The sequence below is a fragment of the Hydra vulgaris genome, chromosome 08, assembly GCF_038396675.1.
Source record: "Hydra vulgaris chromosome 08, alternate assembly HydraT2T_AEP".
NCBI classification, from domain to species: Eukaryota; Metazoa; Cnidaria; class Hydrozoa; order Anthoathecata; family Hydridae; genus Hydra; species Hydra vulgaris.
Genome location: NC_088927.1, coordinates 26,276,821 through 26,290,000, shown reverse-complemented (window position 1 = coordinate 26,290,000; position 13,180 = coordinate 26,276,821). Strand labels below are relative to the sequence as shown.

The following is a 13,180-nucleotide window of genomic DNA, read 5'->3' as shown; positions in this document are numbered from 1 at the left end:
AAAAAATTTTTGTACGATAATATTTATTACTCGATATTATTACTCATATTTAACAGTCTTGGTCTTTTTTTTGAAGCATAAAGTCTTGGTCATAGTCTTTGTCTTGAAAGCCTGGAGTCTTGGTCTTGGTCTCGGATTTTTACTGCCATGCATTTTCTGGATCCTAACAAAAACTTTCAACACAATCAATGGATTAGTAATTAATAATAAATTATTACTACTAGGGTTAATGTGTTATTTATGTTAAGTGATACTTAGATGTCTGAAATTAAGTGATACTTAGATGTATGTTTTATTTCTTACGTATAATACTCAAATAGAATATGTCAATTAACTTTGAATTTTTTATGTAACTATGATATTGCTACTAGAGTTACAAAAAAAACATAGTATGTCTGCTTTTACCATGGTTGTGCGCTATTCATAATTTCACTGTGTGATAATCTTGCATCATTTTTTATTGGTACATTTTCTTTTTAACAATAGAAAAAATTTGTTAGTTTTTTGTTATTGTAAAAGTTACGCTTAGTAGACTGCAACTGTGCACTGCGTGTAAAACATGTGTAATAACGTTTTGTTATAAACTAATGTGCGTAAATGGTAAAATGATAAAATCACCTTAGGTGATGCATCATTTTATATACACATTACTATTATATACACATTGCTATGAGGCCTTAAGCAAAACGCCCAATAGTATACATACATGGGTAAGTATGAGTCTTGTTATGTTAAACCACTAAGAATCTAAGTCTTATTGGTTTTGTAAAAATTTTGAAAGTCTTGGTCTTGGTATTGGGTTGACTTTTTAATGTTTCGAGTTTTAAGTCTTGGTCTTGAGCCTGAATCATAATGTCTTAATCTTAGTCTTGGTCTTGGTCTTAACTGCATCTCTGACTCTTGACTACATCTCAGTTAAAAACTATTTAAAATACTTTTATAAATAACATCATAAAATTTTTAGACAATAGTTTAGTTTCATTTACCTTATAACTAATGTTTTTCAGCATAAATTCAAATAAAGACAATTTTAATTTATGTTCGCCATTATGTGTTGTTGTTTGTATTTGGATAAAAGTATTTGTTCATGCGACCGATGGGTTTAATATATTTCAAAATAGTTTAGACATTATGAACCGGTTAACGTAAAAATAAAAAATTATCGAAGACATGTCAATGTTACCCTGCTTAACCTTACGTTTAAACCATTGTTCTTCTTTATAATTGAACCAGTCATTTCGAAAAGGGCACAAGTCCATTTACTAAAACTTTTCAAAATCAACAAAAATATGATTTTTATTAAAATAATGTCTAGGTTGTTAAAGAAATTAAACATAGAAGTAGATAAATAAAGAACGTATATAACTTATGTATTTTTTATTTTTTATAAAAAAAACATAAATCATACAGAGACTTTTAATTCAAACTTATAAACTAACTGTTAAAAGTTTTGGACTTATGTCTTTTTCGAAATGACAGGTTCAATTGTTGATAACGCTGATTACAAATAATTATATTTTTCGATTGCTTATAAAATGGGTTTAGTATCAGTTAAATATTTAACACTTTTATTATATGATATTTTATTTTTTATTTCATTATGATTTATTTTACGTTTTGACTTTATATACATCTAATTAAAATATTATAATTTAAATTTATTATAATTATCGAGACATTGAAGTTATACTATTTTTAAAATGATATGTCCTATTTATTCTAATGATTTTTTAACTTTTACCAAATTAAAAAAATATATTGTTTGAAAAGAAGTTATTTTAAGTATTACCAAGCCTCAACAGCATCTTTTATTAAATTATTGTCTGAGATGATAGGATATGATAAATCCATTGTTGTTTGATAAATATTTTCACCGGGTTCCTGACATGGATGTATTGCTATTGGTAAGCGCCCTTCAGCCATTTTCAATGCACATCTCTCTGCATTTTCTGATAAACTTGAGTCAGACAAAAGTGGTGGCGAGTTGTATACTGCCCGTTTTTGATTGTGTTGAGATATAGCATTAACTTCGTCCACTAAAAAAATACATTTTTAATATACCATTTTATTATCGTTATAGAAATGTTTTTATACTTTTGTTGTATTTTTATAACAAAAATAAAATAATAACTCAAAAGTTCAAATAGTTTTGTTGCTATGGCAGTCTATGTTTATAACATTTTTCATCTTTTTTATTTTATAATCTTTTCTTTCACTTGACCAGAAGTCGATGTTATTAAACTTTTTACCGTTATTTAAACATTTAAAGCGAGTAGAGACATACGGAAATTTTTGTTAAAGAACCAAAGACAAAAACATTTAGTTATAGAAACTTGTGGTTCAGAATGTTTTTAAAACTTCAACTCAAAAACACTTTGTTTTAGACAACCGTTTTTGTCTTGAGACATAACAACCGTTTGTCAGGGCATAGATATCTACAAAATTTGAAGCGGAAAGTTTTATAACACTGAATTGAAAAACATTTTTCGAATCTAAATTTACGGTTGTAAAAATTCTTAAAGTAAAATTTCCGCCAGTAGCACTATACGCTGGTAATAGGTTTTATAGCATTGACCCCAGACCTTTTCATCACAGTCATAAGAATAAATGAAGTTCTTAGTCATAAGAATGAAATTCTTTTTATGTTTTCATCATAGTCATAACTATGATAAAAAAGTAACTTGTCCATAAAAATGATTTAAAATGTTATGCCATCAATTTATTTGCGAAGTGCTGTGTGTGTAATAAGGCTCTTTTCTTGAGGCGCGAGTGATAGTGTTGCGGGTTCAAGTCCTTTTCAGGGAGACTTTTTTTTGTGAATTTTAATGTTTTATTTCTAGAATGTTATTATTTGTACATTCTTACCATTGTGCGTTCTAATTACATTATCTTTCTTCACTGGTACAAATAATTTAATAAAATAGTAAAAAACTTGTTTGTGCGCAAAAAAATGTTTAAATTTTTCTCCTCGTTGTTATAGTGTAGTCCTATGGATGTAAAAGTTTTTCTAATTTTGAGGCGCGGCTGACAGGTTTGCAGGTTCAATTGTTTCTCAGGATGCTTTTTTTAAAAAATATAAAGCTTTTTCATTGATTATAATAAAAAATATGCTGGCACTATATTGCAGTTTATATATAGTCAATATTGTAAATCAATATTTACTCTCTAATATAGATCAAAGTGTGGAAATTTTGGATTGGTGCAATATTGTTAACAACATTTAGTTAACATATTGTACCTATATTGCACCAATGTTGCTTGCTACTGGGAACTTAATTACAACTCTTCCTGTTATTTCTTGTAGCCTGAACACCGTTTAAGGTGGTAGTATAGTAATTAGAAAAAAAATCAAATAATTTTTACCAAAAAAAAAATTTCTACAATGTGTAATATAACATCACTAAGCTAAAAAAAAAAAAAAATTTTATTAATTTTTTTCCGACTTAGTAAAGGCACAAAAACGGGGTAAAGGGCGACAGAGATTTTTAAGAACCATTATATATTTTCATTTGAAATTTTGGCTCGTGATATATTATATGTGGCATTGTGTCGTGGACTAAAAGATTTCAATATGGTCAAAAAAATTTTAGGGGTAATAGATGAAAAAAAATTATTAAAAATTACTGAACGAGAGAAGCAGTGCAAATTATTCTAGCGTATGTTGTAGATACTAATGTAGTGAGTATGTGTGCCAAATTTCAAGCCAATTTAATTATTGGTTTTTAAAAATATCCCCGTCGCCAGACCCAAAAACATGATTTTGAGAAAAGTGCAATTTAAAAAAATAGTTCAAAATTCTCCTCTTTTATACGTTACACCTTCCAGTTCTTCATTTTGGTCACAAAAACCTTTCTTTATTGCTCTTAAATTTTTTCTGCTTGTTTTTGCTTTAGTACTACATTGTTTTTCTGCTTTAACGATTCGTTCATTGTCCTTACGTAAACAGTAATTTCGCGCATTTATACTAAACTCCATTCCAAGTTCATTAAACAACTTATTTAAAAACTGTTACCCATTATTAAAATTTAGCACAGCTGACGCTACTCCTATACTTAAGGCAGCTCTTTCAATAAATACAACTTTTGGACATCTCTCCCATATCAACTGCTTTAAAGACTCATTGGGATTCTGCGTTTTTCCATGTAAACATTTTTCAAGAAGTTTATCGGAACCAATCGATACCATCAAACCAATAAATATTGGTTTGATGACATCAGCAAGAGACTGAAGCAGGAATACAAATATTTTCTTTATATGACATTTTTTCCAGTCAGTTTGTCAGCCTGGAATTTGCACCAAGAATCTTTGGTGCAAACAAAACTGATGACGTGTTTTGTCATCACAACTTTCAGAACAAAGTACAGCTGCAACACTCTTTTTCATTCCATATAAATTTCCAACATTCTGCCTTACTGCCTTGCCATAATAATTTTGCAGTGTATTTATAACATTTTCTGCTAAGCGACCTACTCCTCCTAACTTTTTGCTTTCACATAAAATTTCTTTATTTTGTTTTTTTAAATTTCTTAATCGAGTACCAAAACGTTTTTGAATATGTCCGATGCACTCGACTTTTTTTATTTCAATATCTCCATAAGGTTTTACAGAAACAACATTAACATATAAAATACTATCTCATCTCCTAGAAATGTTGTATTTCTTAAATTGTTTTTTTTTTCAGAACGCAAAAATATTTTTATTATACCACTAGATTCCATAGAGGAAGCTGAAACGGTATGGACTGATTTTGCATTTTCGATAATGTAAAGAGTGAAACTCGTTATATTCTTCATGATGTGTGTATTTTTTTAACTCCCATATAGAACACAACTTACAAGTTTTTGTTTCTATTTTGAAATCAATACATTTACCATTTTCCACAGCAACAGCTGTTACTAATCCATTGTTTGAGGTGTATCCACGTTTTTGCCACGATCCATCAAGTTATATCTTTAGATGTTTCATTGATTGATAGTAATTCTTCTGCTGCTTTTGTCATGCTTTTATCAACCAAAATTTGATAGACATTCAACAGTATGTGCAACGTGTCATTATTTCAGTTTTTATTCATTGGAGGTTGCATGTTCATAATTCCGCAAAATGTTTCTATTGCTGAAAATCCCTTACCCATTTCACGAAATGCAACTACTGCACGAGTGTTTATGTCAAAGCGTTTACGTCCAACACAATCTATCTTTTTATCGATTTTAGCAGATGAAAAAAAAAACCGTTTCCCATTCACAACCACTGCAACAGATTTTTAGTCCAATACTTAGGCCATATTTTTTTGAATAATCAAACTGTAAAATAACTAGCTCTGTACAATCTGGACATTTAAGAACCATTATTGCTTTTTTAAGTAAAATAAAGCTCATAATAAAGTTAAAGTCTTCATTTATATTTTATGGTTCCTTTACAGCTTCTTTGTTGAACAACTTCTTGAAAGATGATGAACATGGCATGTTTTCAACTAAAAGTATAGCAGTGTTTTCATTATTTTATTTTTGCAGACCTTTTTGTATCTGTTTCTATGAAACTTTGATTTCTTATTTTGGTATAGTCTTTTAGAAGATTCTTTTCTTTTTGATCCACCCATTTCAGTTTTATTAAAATAAGTTTTTACAAAAATTGACTGTAGTACAGACTATTCGTCAAAGTTGTTAAGAGCACAAGATAGCAATAAAGCGTGGTCATGCGCAATGTATGCGTAGAAATCGAGTCAATAAACAAGAAGCAACTGCTGAGTAACAATGTTCATTATAGAAAGTTTAAATAGAAATGTTTTTATTGCATTATTTTGTATAAATTTCATTTCAAAAACCCGTAGCAACATGGTAAATAAAGCGTTGCTATGGATAAAAATTTTTACCGAACAATTTAAAAACAATTTTAGAGGTATATACTTAGGTTTTTTTTTTGTAAAACAAGAAATCATTTCAAATCTACAATAGTTATATAGGCTAGAAAATATATTTTCAAAAAAATGAATTTTTTAATTTTAATTACTATACTACCACCTTAATAATAGTATTGCGACATAAAAATAACAATGCAATAGTAATGCGACAATAACAATGCAATAGTAATGCGACATAACAATAACAACATGAATAATAATTCGTCTTTTCATATATATATATATATATATATATATATATATACATATATATACATATATATATATATATATATATATATATATATATATATATATATATATATATATATATATATATATATATATATGAAGGGTGCAAGGGAAAAACATGGAATGTCCGTGACGCAGTGGTTAGAGGGCTTGCTTAATAAGCAGGAGATCCGGGTTCGAAACGAGCTTTGGTAATATTTTCGCGTCCCGGTAAGAGAAGGAAGCGTGAACTTCCTGGTTAAATGCACTTCCTCGGTGCTCTGTGACAAGACCGTTAGGTCTTCTTGGAGCACCTAAAGAAAAAAGATAAATAAAAATAAATCATAAACTACCTTCAGTGTTAAATTTGAAGCAAATAAATAAAAATTAATGGTCTAATATAGTGATAAGAAAAAGAAAAAGCACAGCTTATGGGAATTCTTTGAAAACTAAATTTGGTTTATCTCAGTTTGTGAAAAACTGACATCCCCTGGTTTTCCTATGCATATATATATATATATATATATATATATATATATATATATATATATATATATATATATATATATATATATATATATATATATATATATATATAGATATAGATATATATATAGAGATATAGATATAGATAGATATATATCCCTCCCCACTTCCCCCTCCCACATCTTTTTTCGTAAAAAGCTTCTTTTTTTTTTAAACCCGCATTGTCGGCCTTGAATTTATTAGTTCAGTAAACCAAAGATTGACAGGCCTACACAAGGTTTATTTCGAAATAAACCTTGGGTAGGCCTGTCAATACTTAGTTTACTAAACTATTAAATTTAAATTTAAAAGTTTATTTTCCACTTTTTAGTACAAAATTGATTATTGTTTTTAGCATAGGTTTTTGCTATATTTTATTATAAAAAATATTGTAATTACCTGAGCTATCCTAAATTATGAGTATCTGAAATAAAAAAGTATTTAATGGATCGTCGATGTCATTTTTATTATTCATAGTCGTCAAAAATCATTCTTGATGATCTTTTTTATAAACATTTTAATAAATACCTTTATTTGAGTAAACTTGAGCGTGTGTTACCAATAAAATGTCACCTAAAAAAGTTGTTTTAAAATGTTGTATTCTAATGCATTCCGTTATCTTTGTAGATAAAAGAAGTTATCGAAAAAATAAATCTTACATATTATAACCAAAAACAAAAAAGAGCTTTGCAAAATTGATTGTTTCATCTAAAAAATATAACAAACTCTAAAAGAAGCTAAGTAAATAAACATAACGAATTGAAATCGACTAAATTGTATTTACACGATTAAATCGTGGCTGAATTGTAGATTATTATAATGTTATTGAGGTTAAACATTTCTTTTTATTATCTGCTTTACAAATTGTATCAACAATTCAACAGGGGATTGGAGATTTTTCATAAATAAGAAAGATTTTCTTTTCAAGTTCCAAGCAATACTAAACCTAATTGTGTTTTTCAATAAGTGATTACACCACTTTGCTTTCATTGTTAAAAACTAAATCCTTATATAAACATTTTTTGGATAATATTTTTCCATGGCTTAATCAGTAAATAGTTTCTTGTAGCTTTTAACTGACGTTTTTTTAATTTAGATATAAAATTGACGTCTATATTTTAGCGGATATTGTTTTGAAAGCCGTTTGAGTTCGAATTTTTAGAAGATATAACAAAATTTCTATTGTTTAATAGAAGTATAATTTTTTATATCTCGTACGTTATTTTATAATTTAAAAGATCATTACAAAGAATAATTCTTTGTAATGATCTTTTAATTATAAAATTATTATAATTATTAGTTTTGATAATTATTATCAAAACTAATACTTTATTAAAAGTTGCCTAGCAACTATTTTAGTTGAACTTGGAGAAAAAACTACAGTGTAAAAATATAGTAATAACAGCAGGCATAAAAGATTTTCAAAATTCTTATTTTTTCAACTCAAGAAACACAGTTGGTCGAAAACAATAAAATATGTAAAAGCATAAAGTGGGTGGAAATTTGTATAGCGCCATTATTTTTATATAATAAATTATAAAATATGGTTTTAATGTCTTGTTAATAGAATTATTTTCTCTTTTTGAAATTAATCTAATTACAAAAATTTTTGCTCAAACTTAATCGAGTAAAACAGTTAATTATAAAAGTGCTTATTTTAAAAGGTCCGCATTCAAAACCAGCATTGAAAAATGTAAAAGTATTGAATGAGGACCTATTGAAATGAGCAGTTTTATAATTAATTGGTTTACTTGAATGAAATATATATATATATATATATATATATATATATATATATATATATATATATATATATATATATATATATATATATATATATATATATATATGGCATTTATATGGTATGAAATTTGGTACGAGTCTTTAACGCATGAGGTCTCGTTAAAATTTCTTTTTTTTTCCTTTTATATTTTTTATATTTCATATTTTTGTTTTTATCTAGATGAATAAAAAAATTAAAAGGTGCCAGTGTTGATTTAGTAACTAATATGACCTCTATGCTGTATGATAAACACAACGCTAAACTCTTTACAGTCTACTTGAAGATTTCCAGACCCCATCCTTAATATAAGCAATTAAAATGCTTCGTCGCAGGATTCGCTCATAGTCGAGTTAAAGTAGCTTCATTACATGAAAGACTATCCGTATATTGTATTACATTATTGTATTATATTGTATTATTGTAAAACCCTTGAAAGGTAGCTTAGGTTCAAATTTTTTAAAAAATGATATAAAAAAGGATGGACTTGATCATAAGCCACGCTACAATAAAAACAACTTGATGAGATGTTTGTCCTGTCTGGACTCTCATACAAAAACTTTTTGTCTCTTTGTATAAAAAAAAATAAAGAGACATTTTTAAAATTTTTCATTCCTAATCTTTCTTTTTTAAATAATTTTGTTTTAATGGTAACAAATTTAAATAATTTAATAAATGATTACCCGTTGTATTATATCTAACACGTTTGCCTTTTCATCGTTTCTTTGGCTAAAAAACTTTTTCCGATTCTCTTATGTCAGGCTGTTATCTTATGTTATCTCAAGTTGTGTTCTTGTTTAGGATAATCAAGAGTGATCATTTCAGTAGTTACCTCCCAGAGCGCACTTATACAATCAATCATTTATTACTTTGTTAGAAATGATTTTTGTCTCTTGTTAAAGAATAAAAATTTGATAGAATCAATGCTAAAACAATTAGAAATATTTGTAGAAAACGGAGGTATACCCTTAGTAAAACATTCTGTCTGTGGTAGACCAGGACTTGTGATGTGGAAGGTATTGCTGTTCCAGACTGGACTTTCCTTCTCTTGGAAGGGTGAATGGTTTCTTTACTTGCCACTTGTCCTGTTGAGTACCCCACCTGTCCTTTACTTTCTTTTTGTAGGTGGTATAGACGTTTATCTTCCGAGGATAACCACTGGCCATTCACTTTCGTGATGTCAAATAATGCATTGAGAACATCATATTTTCCACGCTTGACACATTCATCATAGACCTTCAGCACCTTCATAAGCTTTGCTCTTATCACTTGATCAGACACACGTGGAAAATTCAGTTTATTGTCCCACAATTTTGTAATTTCCTTAGAAATTTGGTCTATTCGTTCTTTTCTTCCTTTAACATATGCTCCGAGAAACTGGTATCTTCCTACGATCTGCAATTGAAGTGGTATTCTGGATTTTTTCATCGAGTGAATGTTCTTCTACAGCCACGCTTCCTCTTCTTCTGTGTGACTCTTGAAATCTCACCAAATTTTTAGTCCAAGTCTTCTTGTTCTTTGTTACTGTGGTATGACTTTTCTTGTGAGACATCATATAATATTGTTACGACTTTACGGATAGCTGAGCGTAAATATCCGTTTAATAAAGTCGTTTAATTAATAAAATACTTTAACTGTATAGTAATCCAATTATAGTTCGATAATCCAGTCAATGTTGATAACAGTTCGATAATCCAGTCCGTATCCTAACGATAATGCTACAACTACTTATACTTCGTACACTTACAGCGTCTTTAGTTCGCTACAGTAGTTCCTTATTAGCTCAGTTACACGCAGAGTACTTCATAGAACTATTCACATTATCAACACTGAGCTCTGACAGCAGCTCGCTTATATAATTATTTAGAGCTTCCAGAATGTTCTACTAAGTTCTATAATCTTCTACAGTCTGTTACAGTCGTCTATATTTCCGTGGTAACACAATGACGTCATCACATAACAATTCCAAGTATTTGCCGGCACACGGCCGTTTCGTTGCCATGGTAACGTGTGGCGTTATATTTATAAAATTCATAACAAAATAATGAAATAAATAGAATTAAGCTGAGAATTAAGCTTAAGATTAAAACATCGGTCAAAAATGAATGTTATAAAATGGTAAATCAATTTTTTATTTTGGGGTGACCTTTTTTTTGGTTGCAGAAAGCTATTTGGGCCTTTTTTCATGATTTTAGTAAAAGTTCATCGATATATGATACAGGAAACATTTTATTTGAAAAAAAATTAAAAAGTCATATCCCTAATATATATATATATATATATATATATATATATTTATATATGTATATATATATACATATATATATAACATGTACATGCATGTATTTCACAATAATATACCTATTTATATTTATATATATATATATATATATATATATATATATACAATACTACTACATTTATATATATATATATATCTATATATATATTTATATATATATATACTATATATATACATACATATATAAATGTATATTATACTGATATATATATATAAATGTATATTATACATTTATATATATATATATATATATATATATATATATATATATATACATATATATATAACATGTACATGCATCTATTTCACAATAATATACCTATTTATATATATATATATATATATATATATATATATATATATATATATATATATATATATGTATATATATATATATATATATATACAATACTACTACATTATATATATATAATATATATATATTTATATATATATATATATATATATATGCACACATATATAAATGTATATTATACTGTTATAAATATAAATGTATATTATACTGTTATATATATAAATGTATATTATACAATTATATATATATATATATATATATATATTTATATATGTATATATATATACATATATATATATAACATGTACATGCATGTATTTCACATAATATACCTACTTATATTTATTTATATATATATATATATTATATATATATATATATATATATATATATATATATATATATATATATGTATATATATATATATATATATATATATATATATATATATATATATATATATATATATATATATATATAAATATACAATACTACTACATTTATATATATATATATATATATATATATATATATATATATATATATTATATATATATACATACATATATAAATGTATATTATACTTTTGTATATATAAATGTATATTATACATTTATATATATATATATATATATATATATATATGTATATATATACATATATATATAACATGTAGATGCATGTATTTCACAATAATATACCTATTTATATTTATATATATATATATATATATTTATATATATATATATATATATTTATATATATATATATATATATATATATATATATATATATATATATATATAGTATATATATATATATATATATATATATATATATATATATATATATATAAATATATATATATATATAAATTCAAAATAGTCAGAACAGTGAAACAAATAGAAAATCCAGTAATTCTTTTTTCTCACAATGTTTTTATTGAAAACAATATAATTACCAAACAAAATTACCAATACAAAATATTTTTTATATATATTAAAACTATTAGCACTAGAGGCCTTTCAAATAATCATCAGTAGTGCTGTTTTTAGTATTATACAAGATATTTGTAATAAAAACAAAAAATAACTTAATTTTTATATTGTTGCTATGGGTAACTATTGATTGTGAAAGGTTGAATTGTAATTATATAAAGGAAATATCAATTAAATGTATCATGTTTTTGTTTGTGCAAATGCTTTTCATATGATAACAAAAAACTTTCGTTGTTAAGCTCAAGAAAGATGAAAAGTTGGAAAAAAGGTTCAATTACACTTTTGTGGGCAAGTATAAACATGGTTGTCAAATCGATCAGTTGATAAGCCAGTTCTGCAACTAGAAATATGTCCGTTTATATGTAATCTTAAATTATTAGTTTTACCAGTATATGTTTGTTTTTTGCATGTTAAACCTTTTAGGTAATAGATTACATTTTTGCTGTTGCATGTGATGCGACTTTTCACTTTCCAAATGGTTCCGTTAGATGTTTTAAACTTATCTACTTCTTGAGCTTAACAACGAAAGTTTTTTGTTATCATATGAAAAGCATTTGCACAAACAAAACATGATACATTTAATTGATATTTCCTTTATATAATTACAATTCAATCTTTTACAATCAATAGTTACCCATAGCAACAATATAAAAATTAAGTTATTTTTGTTTTTATTACAAATATCTTGTATAATACTAAAAACAGCACTACTGATGATTATTTGAAAGGCCTCTAGTGCTAATAGTTTTAATATATATAAAAAATATTTTGTATTGGTAATTTTGTTTGGTAATTATATTGTTTTCAATAAAAACATTGTGAGAAAAAAGAATTACTGGATTTTCTATTTGTTTCACTGTTCTGACTATTTTTGAATTTATTTGGTTAAATATCATTTTTCAAGTTTATATATATATATATATATATATATATATATATATATATATATATATATATATATATATATATCATGGCCGTATTAAGGCGGGGGCGGATGGGGCTGCAGCCCCAGGCCCTTATAAAAATAATAGGCCCTAAGGCCCGTGACTTTTTTTTTTTTGTTTTACTTTTTTTTTTTTTTTTTTTTTTAGGGAACCAGATAAATTTTCCTATGTTTCTCAGTTTTTTTAAA

The 13,180-nt window shown here is 26.1% G+C and overlaps 2 protein-coding genes across 4 annotated transcripts in view; one reads left to right on the top strand and one right to left on the bottom strand.

Annotated features, from left to right (window-relative positions):
- LOC105844181 (coiled-coil domain-containing protein 30) overlaps window positions 1-13,180 on the top strand; it is a 129,287-nt gene that overhangs the window by 64,069 nt on the left and 52,038 nt on the right. The window lies entirely within an intron of this gene.
- On the bottom strand, window positions 1,767-9,212 carry LOC136084253 (uncharacterized). Its single transcript, XM_065804339.1, has 4 exons — window positions 9,116-9,212; window positions 7,312-7,360; window positions 7,181-7,225; window positions 1,767-2,036 (listed from the first exon to the last, which is right to left on the bottom strand). The coding sequence occupies exons 2-4, from the start codon at window positions 7,358-7,360 to the stop codon at window positions 1,786-1,788; spliced, it is 345 nt and encodes a 114-aa protein (XP_065660411.1). The 5' UTR covers window positions 9,116-9,212; the 3' UTR covers window positions 1,767-1,785.